Below are 12,603 nucleotides of genomic sequence, written 5' to 3'. Positions count from 1 at the left end.
CGAATTTCATTTAAAAAAATTAGAATAATTCCCCACGGAGCATTTTCTCTTATTTTACCAAAGAAATATAAAATGAAAAGAAGTATAAGGGACAAAAACGAAATTGTGTGACAGTGTAACTGTCAAATCAGAAGTCGACAAAGTTGCCAACATAAATTTAAATAACTTTTCCCAGTTAAAACAGGGTTTTTCATAGATTCAGCCAATCAAAGACAAGTATCACATCTTGTAATAAGGTATACGTAACCGTGTAAAACTCACTTTAACTGCATTCCAAAGTTGTGACAGGTGGTTAACAAAATATTAATTTGCCCTACAACCTTCAACAAAATATTTAACTTAAAAATATATTCTTTATTATATTTAGTGATATATATGGAAAAATCAATTAGCAGCATTTGTACTATGTTACAGTATTGTTTACCATATTTACACACAAGTTTGTCGTACATTTAAAGTACTTTTTACAAGGAGGTTAGGAATGTGGAAAGTAGCCCAGAAAAATACTGGAGGGCACGTAAGTAGTTAAATAGGGGATGATTTTTTTATTAATATTTTAGAATTACATTTGAAATTTAACTTTTTCTTTATGCAGACATACTTATGATTACTCTGATAAATTGGAATGTTTAAATTTGGACACATTTAAGTAGTGATCATTTCAGTTATTCCTATTACGTATTTTTATTATTTATTGTCCACAATGTAGTTTTTTTATTAAAAAATGTTACAAAATAGTATTAGTATATTTAGTTATTTTCCTTTGAAACACCAAATCCTATAGCTATCATATTTACTACATTATAATTAAAAGAACCATATCATAACATGTGTGCATATTTTCAATTAAACGATCCTTTTTAATTTTCAGCATGAGGTGATACATCCAGAGACATGGCAGAATTCTTGCCACTATGTGACCTACTCTTCAATGTAGTCTCCCTTGCGGCATATTTCTGTGATTTAGTTTTTGACATCCTAGTGGTATATGCCTTGTTCCAAAAAGGTATATATGTGCTTTTTTTCCAGTGCTTGGGTGCCATAATATTAAGTACATTTGTCTCACAAATTTTATCTATGCACTGGTACTTGCAATGCAAATCAAGTAATGGTTGGCAAAAATTGGTTGTGATAGTATTGCATATACTACAACTAGGTGTTTTATGGCGATATGCTCGACTTCTTGTACCTGTTCATTTATCTAGTGTTAAACGTGAAGTAAGAGACTTATGTATATTGAGACTAATGCACGGCTTTTTACAAGCTGCTCCCATGTTGCTGTTACAACTCACTTTGTTACCAGGTAAGTCTACTCTTTATCAGTTTAAAATAAAATAAATAAATAAAAATATTTGAAAATTGTTTATTTGCTTCTAGATGCATTTGAAAATTATTTTAATTTTAAAATTTTATTAATAAAAAAATGTATAATAGGTAAATTTATCTAATTAAGACATTAAGGGCAGGGGCGACTCCAGTATTTATTTTCGGCGGGGGCACATGGGACGAGGGATACCTTCCTCCTAGCAATTTAAGGGGACTCTAGCAGCTGACCTTTTGGAAGAAAATTGGAAATTGTTGTGCCTGAGCAAATATATTTCAGTGAAGAATTTTTTCTCTCAGTCAGTATAAAAACATATATAAAGTTATAAGAGTTCAAAGAACATAGCTACTACGTTGATGTGTTAGAGATAGATGTTTGTATCAGTTAGCACAAGACTTTAATATTATTTAAGTAGCATCATAATACGGACCACAGTATGGTAAATACTTTTATCCACCTTACCTCAAAAAAACTGGAGCAAGTATTGCCACTCGTTTTGAAGCTGCTTGAATTTTTTTAGCAATTTACAGGATTTTAATTGTTTTTACCTTATTATTTTTATTTTCAAAATTTTCACGTTAAAAAAATATTTCCCAGATTATTGGAAGGAGCAAGTATCCCTACTACCCCTTTTAGTTGCTTTTAACTTTTTTGACAACTGATTCCACTTGTATCTTCATGATATTATATCGATTCTCAACATTTCCTTCTTTATTTTTGATATTACATGAGAAATACATTTTTTCCATTTTGCTACAAAAACTCTCTGTACTACCTCCTGAAATGTTTTGCAACAGTTATATTTTTGGAATCAACAATTTTTATTTCTGCCCAAACTTGCTCAATCGAATTTAGTTAGCAATGATAATAATAATTTCATAAATTCATATCAATATCCTTGCTATCACTAGGATAACATGTAACTGTTTTTTATGCAACTTTTTTTATCAATATTAAATGATCAGATAAAATCAAAATGTTGCATACTTGTCAAGGACTGATAACAATACAATAACTTTATAAATTTATATGATTATCCTTGTCAGGTATACCAGAATAGCATGTAAGGAAATCTTTGGTTGGGCATTGACTATTCAGATAACTATTTGGTTAATTATGCTGACGTATATCTATGTTCTCTGTTCGACAAACGTATGTATTAGCACTTAGCCTCATATGTTCGTGAAAGCTATTGAGTCCAGACTAGAGTGGGAGTGGAAATATACTCTAAAAGCGCTAGCTAATAGAAACTACAGTGGCTTGATGTAGACAGTGTGGCCATCATGTTTAACCCAAACTCGGCTTATTTAACATTGAAAGTAAATAATTTTATATTGATTCTGCTATGGTGATTCATATTATGCTTGTTTTTTTTTGTATGAAATTCCATTTATATAATGTTTTTATTCTCATATCCATATTTATACGTTGTAATAACTAATTTTCATTTTTTAATTTAGTTTAATATAGTTATTTATATTTAACATTTTTTTTAGGTGCTGAAGGAGGACCTCAAACTGATTTAATCAAAGTGTCATCTGCTCTTTCACTTTTTTCAATATGTTGGGCACTAGCTTCATTCAGCAAACATATACAGAGCATAGATCGGCTCGTACTCACTTGGTTGGGTGTGGTATCACAACTTTTGTGGAGAGGAGGAACCGTAACGGCCCGAGTTCTTGCCCTTTCAGCTTATGCAGCCAGCTATAGTTCCTGGGTGTTCTTGGTTTTAGCACTTCATTGGGCGTGCATGTTCCTATGGCTACTTTCCCCCAGAAGTCCTTTTCACGGACAGAGGGGTAGTAAATTAGGAGTATGTGCCTTAATTGCAGCTATTTATATTTTAGCTTACATTAATCTTCAAGACAAACCTCATAGAATAACAATGGGGATATTTTATGTCGTTATGTTATTAGAAAATTGTTTATTAGTAGGTGCATGGGTAGCAGCGATATGGTCTGTTAAACCCCTACATTGGGAACTGGTGCCCATTTTTACAGTAAGTATATGGTAGATAAATCACTTACATTTAACTAATGGCTTTAACATTTTTTTTACGAGTGTATATTATTTTACCATTTACCCAACCTTCCGTCAGTATACCGTCGCTTAAGATCTCAAAAAATGTCTTTTTGTCTTTGAATGTCATTTGATAGAGAATCGAAAGAAGCGATGAAATCGATGTTTACGAATTTAAATATATATATATATATATATATATATATATATATATATATATATATATATATATATATATATATATATATATAATGATAAGCACAGTTTTTTGCTCTCCTGAAAGTTGTTATTTTTGACTTAAGAGTCATGGAATTGAGACATGTAATTCTTTCTAAATTCTTTTTGCTTCGACTGTTTTATAATACTCTTCAGCTAATTATTCTGTATGTACTTGATCTTTCCATTTTAGTCAGATCTTCCTCTACTTTAATCTGGGTCTTCCTCTTCTTCTTACCTCCTGGATACCTACTATAGCATTGACAAAGCTATTGTATTTGTCTGCTCTCCACAAATGCCCTGGTCTTTCTATATTCTGTGTTTTTATTGTTTTCAACTGTTTCTTTCATTTGAGTTTATTAATTTATTTTCATCAAGCTTAATATTGCTCTTATTATCGTTCTTCCTATTTTTTTAACTATCCTTTTTCTGTGTATCTTTATTATAGTTGACATTATTTTATATGCAGATTTAATGGAATTTAAGACTTTCGTTGATCTTTTTTTGTATAATTTTATAATTTTCCATTCTTTTACCAACTCCTCAACCAACCAACACATTATTAGTTCCATACTTCACTTAACTGATTTTTTTATTATTCAATTTGTTTCTTCAGTTAAATTTTACTGCCACATTGGTTTTGAAAATGAAAAACCTAAGGTATAAATTAATGTCATAATATTTTTTTAGGTGTCTTTATTTGCCGCAGGTATAATATTTATGCTTGTCTATTATAAATTTTTTCATGTGAAACGCCTCATGGAAAAACCTTCTCAACCACCTGGTGTGTTCAACTGTCGTTTTAGTAATCCGTCTGCATCTGCTTTATATAGAAAAAAGAAGAAACCAACAACATTCGTACCTCCTCCTGGCTTAGGTCCTGTAAGTGTTCCATTTTGGAGGCGACCATTGCCTTCTTCGAGTGAAAATGAAGGTATGAATTTGAATAGATAAACAGAAAATTAGACACCTGGTACAACTTATATTTATACAGTATCATTCATATTTATTTGATTAATTTGTATCTAAGAAAAGAAGGATTCTACATCTCTTTGATTTTTTTTTCTCTATGGCTGTATTTTTATTCTCTTTGATATGTAGACCTTCCTCTCAATTTAAAATTATATCTTATTTTTCTGAAGAAGCATCCGAAGTTGCTCATATTGGAGCTACGTTCACTGGTATATTTTCTTTTGTAGTTTTTCCACGTCATTGGTATGATAACATATCATTGGTTCTTCTTCTGTCTTTTTAAAGAGAACTAAAAAACTTTTAATTTTGGTGGTATGCTAAAAAAAGTAACTTTAGATTCTGTTTTAGGTAGCAGTGTTGGTTCCAGAGTAAATATCCACCAGAAACTTCAAGAAAAGAAACAGAAACAATTAGCAGAATTGAAAATAATTGAAGAAGAAATCAAGCAAGGTAAATTGGTGGGTCCCGAAGGAGCAGAATTTGATGACAGACAGCCGATACCACGAGCAAAACGTCATGTTGAACCCCAATTATTAAGTCTAGCTTCTCTGAATAATTTGGCAAATTATGGGGTATGTTTTGTGAACGCTCATTTTGAATTAAACTTATATTTTTTTGTAATTATCATTTATTGCTGTTCTACTAACCGTGCGACATCAAAAACAAAATATTTTTCACTCCAAATCACTTATATTAACGTACCAGGGTTATTCGGAAAATAAAGTTCATTTTCTCATGAAGTATTAGATTTTTTAATTAATTTTATTACATAGTTACCATCTTTGTTTAAACATTCTGTACGCCTGAGTCAAAGCCTACTGTCTATAAGGTTAACCAACTGCTTCTTCCATCTCTCCATCTGTGGCGAGGTGTAAGCCACTGACAAACTCTGGAATAAGTGCAAATCTAGACTATTAAAGAATACAAAGAACTGCAGGTTGGACCAAGTGGCCTTGCAAAAATCTGGACGCAGGCCGCGGTTGAATGTCCAATCATTTTAATGGGCAGTTACCATTAATAATAGAGGGTTGGAGGCGCACATCACTGGGACAAAGATAGAGAGAGCAGTGGACTGGTGACTCAAAGTCCGATATTCTAAATAATGAAATCACTTGGTACACAGATGGCTCCAGTATGAATGATTTGGTCAGACCAGGCTTCTGCGGAGGTCTAATGTCTTTCCCAAGCCGAGGTATGTGCTTTAGGCTAGAGCTGGAGTGTAGGAAAATTCTACAAGAACTTGTGGGGGATGGCTGCAAGATCCAGCTCGTTAGGGTAGTCTGTCAACGATGAAGCACTCACTGGGATCAGTAAAGTGCAAAAAATGTATTAAACCTGTAAGGTTGTTTTTTTAAATTGCATTTTGAATTTGATTGTAGTTGTATAAATTTGAATGAAATAATTAGGGAAAGTGCTTAAAAATTTTACTTCAAAGTATGATTTAGTAAAGTAACCGATTTAAAAATCAATTTTTGTTGGTTAACTTATTGCTTACATAATGATAAAAAAAGAAGGAACACTGTAATTCAATAGAAATAATTAAATTCCAAGGTATATTTTGTTGTTTTATATAAAGCCTGCGATTGAGCTTCTATTTTAACTTGTTGACTACTATTTTGAGGCCCAGGGGCTACTAAAGCAGCTATTTTTGAAAGTTTGTCATGCTGGAATGATGATGATTATACTGATTGTGCTTTTATTACATTAATTATAAAGCTTTGATGAATCAATGTCAATCTATTAGGTAACAAAATGTCAATCCATTCAGTAACAAAATGTTAATTCATTCGGTAACAAATACATTTGTATGTATTAAAAAAAGTGTTTCGAATCGCCAGCCACCCACCCACTTATCATGTACTTGATTGGATAAATTTTTCTTCTGCTATTGTTAACTCTCTAGTATTTTTTATGGTATTCATTAAAGATTTTTTTGTTATAAGGTGCTGGCGCGCAGACCTCCTCCAAGAGCACCCAGAAGCAGAACTCCTGAACTTCTTCTAGCTCCTCGCTACCTCTACTGCGAATGCACAATTCCAGAACCCGAAATAACGGAAGTGCCAGTGCCACACACATCGTCTGATTTAGAGAGCCAAGTTTCACTACCGCGCTCTTATACTCTCCCTCGAGAATTTAAATACTATAGAAGACAACGAATGGGAAGACCGATTCATCCAATTCCTTCTACTAATAGTAGTGATGGAGATGTAGATAGTGGTGATGATGAATCAGATTGCAATCCACCTCCTCCTACAGTAGTAAGGCCATTGAGGAGACATTTTAGACACGAAACTAAATTGTAGATCATCGTGTAATTTTGAAGAGGTGTTATTCGTTTAAAAAGAAGTGATATATTTTGCCCAGATTGCACGAACGAATCTGTTGTGATTGTAAACATATTTTTTAGCAGCGTTTTATACGTCGACGTTCAAAAGTCACAAAAACAAATTGCAGTCACATTTTATTTAGTGTTTGGTTTTGTGGCTTTTTTTCGCTTACGTACTTATTATATTTTTATTAAATTTTATATATGATAAACTTTTTGATACACGTTTTATTGTATTTTGTATTATTTATTTGATTTTGTAAAGCTAATATACTTTTATAAATATATTTTATAAGTAAAAATAATGATCGTTTTAATAACATCAATATAAAATATACGAGGTTTGTCTGGAAAATACATATAAAAGTTGAATTATCACTTTATTTTTACAATTATTCAGCTATTACATTATGATCTCCTTCAAAGTACTCTTTCTGAGACAAGTTGCACGTCTACTAACGGAAGTTCTGGAAGGTATGAAAATGTGAGATTTAAAACTTGGTATTGTATAAAAATAAATACAGATAAAAGTTTTTTAAATATTGAGCTCAAATTTTCAAGAAAAAGTTCTTGAAGGATCATTTTAATTATAAAAAAAATTACCATTGTTCTAAATGTTGGTATAACTGAGATAAGAGAGTTTATGGAGTAATTACTCAAAGTTTGAGGTTTTCCGATCTAAGAGAAGAGTATTTGTGCGCAGGTTCAAGGAAAATTGGATTAATATTTAATCCCGACTGTAAAACACAACCGATGCTAATCAGTGATGATTTGAGCATGTTTTGGAGGAAGGGCGACTGGAGACCTGGTAAAAATTGAAGGGATATTGAAGATAGAAGGCTATACAAAAATATTAAAGGAAAATGTACGTTCTGAACTGCAAAAAATATATCAACGTTCGGAGCTGTACAGAGTATCTGAAAGAATTTGATAGGAAGAATATACTGAAAGTAATGATTTGGCCACTTCAGTCGCCCGACCTCCACGTGATTGAGTTTAGGTTAGACAAATTGAAAAGGACGTCCAATTCACATCTTTGGAATATCCTGAAAAACGAATGGAACCAAATAGACCTCAAGTTTCTATCCCACGAGTCATTTTTCTATAATCTATTATTGTTCCACAGATTGGAGAATAAGTAAAATTTGCCCTTCAAAATAAAAATAACTCATGTCTGTGTGATAATTAGTTATGAATAGATGAACCTTTAACATATTTTTGATACGCCCTTGTATAAATGGCAATTATTCCACGAACTTTTGTATAAAGGAAAAAAAACGGAAAATTTGTTATACGTTTTTTATTAAATCAAAATAACCATAACTAGAAAATATGTACAAAATCATAAAAGTAAACTGAAGTACATTTTTTTATTAAAATATGCGCATTAAGATTAATGAATTGACTTAGAAATTGTTAACAATACATTAGTTTTTGAAGATATATAATACAATGTGAAGTTATGTAAAATTGGAACTATTTACACACAAAAATAATCTTTAAAAAATATTACTGTCACTTTTTTTATTTTTTTTGCACTACCAAAATTGAGCTTTACATTTTGCAGCATTAATCTAGAATCTAACCTCAACAATCTTCAAAATAAAATGGTATCTTAAATTTTCGTCTCACGTATCAATATAAAATGGAAAATTACAATATTCAACAAAATAATTAAAATTCTAAGTGAAATTGTAAAATTAAATGAATAGATTTGACACATGAAACATTAAGAAATTATTTAATATTTCATTTACTTGGAAACTTCAGAAATCAATGGATCTGTTGAAAAATGTTCTGAGTGGCAAAATTTCCGAAGTGAGTCTTGCATATTTCCTCATTAGACACAATTGTTCACTTTCAAGTCAAGTTTTATCAGAATCTGATACACGACATGTGTTACCAAAGGCAGCTTTCTTGCTGCAATTTAGCTGTGCACAATGCTTGTACCATCAAAGCAATGATGTAGACTGGTTATTTGATCTGATGTGTTGGATAAAATAATAATCTTCTCCCTCTTGTGACAGAGATTTTGCTACTGCTACAACTAATTTCAACATAACAGACCAAATATAGAATCAAATAACAAAAGACTACCCAATAACTGTATGAGAACATCCCATAATATTTTATAGCCTTGGATGTCAGACTGTGTAGCCAAGAGTTTCCCAGTTTATTTACGCTTAGGAATAAAAACTGCAAAGAAGAACTTTGACTGGTATGTGTGTCACGTTTGTAAAAACATAATTTGGATTGTTTTAAAACGAATTATGGCAATTTTCAATTTATAAAATAAGTTTAAGCCGACAATGTAAAATCGAACAAAACTTGTCAGGATAGTGGAATTGTAGTTTTGACGCAATAAATAAATTTTTCAAAATAGACTTTTTCGCAACAAAAACGTTATTTTCATATTTTTTTTACAAATTTCTATTACTTCCTTTTATGTACGAAAGAGTAGTAAAACCCAATTTCTATTCCAAAACCCATTTTAAATATTATCAGAGAATAATTTGTTTCCAGAAATTTTCATTAATGTACCTGAGGTTTCGGGCTTCTATTAGTCTTTTATAACCTGTACATAATAGAAAAAAGTTTGGAGTGGTCAAAAGCGCTGTGTATCAAACAGTACATAGTCGTATCATAAATACCATAAGTACCTATTTGCCAAATAAAAGTTAGAAGTTTTTTTTTAATTCCCACAATCTCTTCCCGATAAATTTCAACTAAAATCCGATTGCAGGTTTTTCCATCTAGTGAAGAGGTCCAAGTCTATTGTGAATTCTAATGTCATATGGAAAATTTGAAGGGGCCACGTAATCGCCTAAAAATTGGTCATTCAACAGTTACAGACTAACATTCATATAAAAGTATTGATAACCCAGTGGAATTGCTGAACACACTGTTTACACCAACACTCACAATTACACTGCCTGTGAGCGTTTCGATAACCAAGTTATCGTCTTCAGATACGGACTACTAAATAAATATTTAGTAGTCGTCGATAAAATATAGTATTCCACTCACGTATAATGAGTTATTCACTCGGTGACGCTCGTGGCAGTAAACTTCACCTCATGAATAATAACCTTTATTACAAATTCCTAAATAATATACTCTCTCATACATAAAAATAATCAACCAAAATTGTTTTAAAGCTGTTTTTATGAAAATTATATTTGGTTCGATACTGTAAATATACTTGAATATATTTTTTTCTACGACCGTGCGTTTTAACCCACTTTCCCGCACGCATTTTAGCTTTGAAAGTGTCACTTTTCCGCACTAGTGCGGGAAAGTAAAATTATGCATATTTTGACCTTATTAGATAGTTTTTTACTTAAGTGGTTATAACTATTGTTACTACAGGTAAATAAATATTCACGAAATAGTCCATCAAATAAAATTTAATCATTTAATAAAATTTTTGTAGCATTTTGAATTTTTTGAACATTATGCGACCTGCAACCGATGCCATCCTCATCGACGTCATCTACCTTCCAGAGGGAACCAAATAACTCCACTGGACCGGAAATTCTTACTAGTCTACAGAATGCAACAAATTGTGTTTTCAATATTAAGATTTATAATACTTAGTAGTTTTCAGTTAAAGTTTTGTATATTATTACGTTTGTTGGAATAAAATAATATTTGAAAAATGGGTCGTTGCATATACGGTCGTAGAAAAAATAATGTTCCTAACTAATGCGTAAAGTGTCTTTCCGCACTTGACTGCTTGCCCGAACTCCGCTCCGCGTCGTTCGGGACAACTGCAGTCGCGTGCGGGAAAGTATCACTTTCCGCACTTGTTAGGAAAATAACTATTGCATTTATACTTTCCTTTTTATTTACTAACATAGGATAGTGGGAAAATGTTTCATCAAATGTAGCAATATGGGGTGAACCTACACTCTTTTAAACATAGGACCAATCTCTGAAACTTCGAATGTCTCCATATTTTTTTGGTTAAGTTCTTCTTAGTTCCTATTATCATGTCTATCGTTAACTAAAAATTTCCACCCAAGATATCTTATTAAAATGACCACAACTATTTTGATAAACCAAAATTAATGAATCATTATTACGATATAATAATTAAAGTTCACGCAGCTTGAGCTTAATATAGACTCAGTTTTTTTTATCCTTTCTTTTTCTTTAACCGGCGCTACGGTGCAGAGTGGCTGCGACTCTCCAAGCATTCTACAAATCATAACATTGTTCCCCAATTATCTTCATATATTTTCATGAATAAATGAGCTTGTTTAAACAAATAATGTATTTTTTATATAAAATACGTTATTTATTTAAAATAGATCCAAAATCAAGACAATTTATTTAAGAATACATACATAAATATTCGAGATTAGGAGAAAATAAGTTAAAATAGAAAAATATACACTGTCTTATTTGAAACCATGAATTGAATATGGTGTGTCTAACCTGTATATATTTCATTTTGTGAAAAGTTTATTTAAATTTGTATCGATTTATAATGTAAAACGTTGTACATTGTGTATGAATAAGACTAATTATTTTCGAACTTCACAATCTAATATGATTTTCTTAATATGAAAGAGTTGGTAAGATAAAATTTTGAAATTAACGAATAAAAATGTCTTTATTATAGTACATTACTATAGTAGAGTAAATTATTAATACTAATCTCATTGGATTAATTCCACCATTTTTTCACAAATTTATCAAACTTCCAACTCTTGTTAGCAATACAGGTGCAATTTAAAAGCAACTCGCTGTATAATAGCGGTTTATAAAAACTTCAATTTACAAAAACCCAGACAATAATTTGTACTTAAAGATGTCTTGACTAGAGTCTAGATCATACATACATACATACATCATATTTATTTTAACAAAAAAACTGTACTGCAATTTTACTAATACAATACAAATAAATAAATCTGGTTATAACAGTTAAACATAAAGGTGATGGGTTTTTATTTTATATTACAATGTTCTCTCCAATTTCATCACCACTGAATGTTTCACAATATTGCTAGAGGTGGATTAAAAGCACGCTGGTTCATAACACAACTTTTTGTAAATTGTGTTTTAGGTCATATCTGTGAATAGTATGGTATACACATATATATTCATCCCCCAGTACAATCTTTATTATGGGAATCTTTTCAATATTAAAATATTACTTTGCTAGTTGTATTACTCGTTATTTTTCAAACAATTATATGAAATAAGTCTGTATTTTGTTATATTTTAATATTCCTCATTAGGGTGATCCGTTTCCGATCTCAAGAAAAATATCAATCTATGTATAGAAAAAAAATTCTCACCAAGTTTGAGCTTTTAATATCAATTTTAAGTACTTTCTTACAAATTTTTAATACTCACTTTTTACAATAATTCAAATCTGTTTGATGGACCTTGTCAGGAATTTTGAGCTCTTCGAAATCGCTTTACAGTTTTTTTGTATAACTCGCACTAGTTCACCAGTAGGGGTCGTAAAGCACAGTCTTTGAAAAAAAATTTTTTCTCCTACTGGTGAACGAGTGAGAAATGAACAAAAATGCCATTAAATGGTACATGGACGACTGTAAAGTAGCAGAATAGGCGTGTATAGGGTCAGAACATTCTGAAAATACATCAAGTAGTTTACAAGCAGAAATTTATTGCCCCTGGACACACTGAAGTGGAGGAAAACGAAATATACTCGCTAAAGTAGGAACATATATACTCTTCATAGGACTTGAAGCCTTCTGTCGGGTCAGCT

General features: G+C 31.2%; 1 protein-coding gene across 1 annotated transcript; it reads left to right on the top strand.

Moving 5' to 3' along the window:
- The first annotated feature begins 248 nt into the window (after window positions 1-248).
- Window positions 249-7,159, top strand: LOC130452893 (XK-related protein 7-like). The gene is made up of 6 exons (XM_056792396.1): window positions 249-517; window positions 872-1,303; window positions 2,821-3,323; window positions 4,250-4,493; window positions 4,880-5,103; window positions 6,475-7,159. The coding sequence occupies exons 2-6, from the start codon at window positions 895-897 to the stop codon at window positions 6,832-6,834; spliced, it is 1,740 nt and encodes a 579-aa protein (XP_056648374.1). The 5' UTR covers window positions 249-517; window positions 872-894; the 3' UTR covers window positions 6,835-7,159.
- The last annotated feature ends 5,444 nt before the right edge of the window (window positions 7,160-12,603 follow it).

The sequence above is a fragment of the Diorhabda sublineata genome, chromosome 2 (genome assembly GCF_026230105.1).
Source record: "Diorhabda sublineata isolate icDioSubl1.1 chromosome 2, icDioSubl1.1, whole genome shotgun sequence".
NCBI lineage: Eukaryota > Metazoa > Arthropoda > Insecta > Coleoptera > Chrysomelidae > Diorhabda > Diorhabda sublineata.
The sequence above is the reverse complement of the archived record's forward strand: the minus strand, read 5'-3'. Positions and strand labels throughout refer to the sequence as shown.

Coding starts and splice junctions, on each gene's coding strand:
- LOC130452893 (XM_056792396.1), top strand. CDS start 895: ATGGCAGAATTCTTGCCACTATGTGACCTACTCTTCAATGTAGTCTCC. Junction 4,494..4,879: donor TTCTTCGAGTGAAAATGAAG/GTATGAATTTGA, acceptor ATTCTGTTTTAG/GTAGCAGTGTTGGTTCCAGA. Junction 5,104..6,474: donor ATAATTTGGCAAATTATGGG/GTATGTTTTGTG, acceptor TTTTGTTATAAG/GTGCTGGCGCGCAGACCTCC.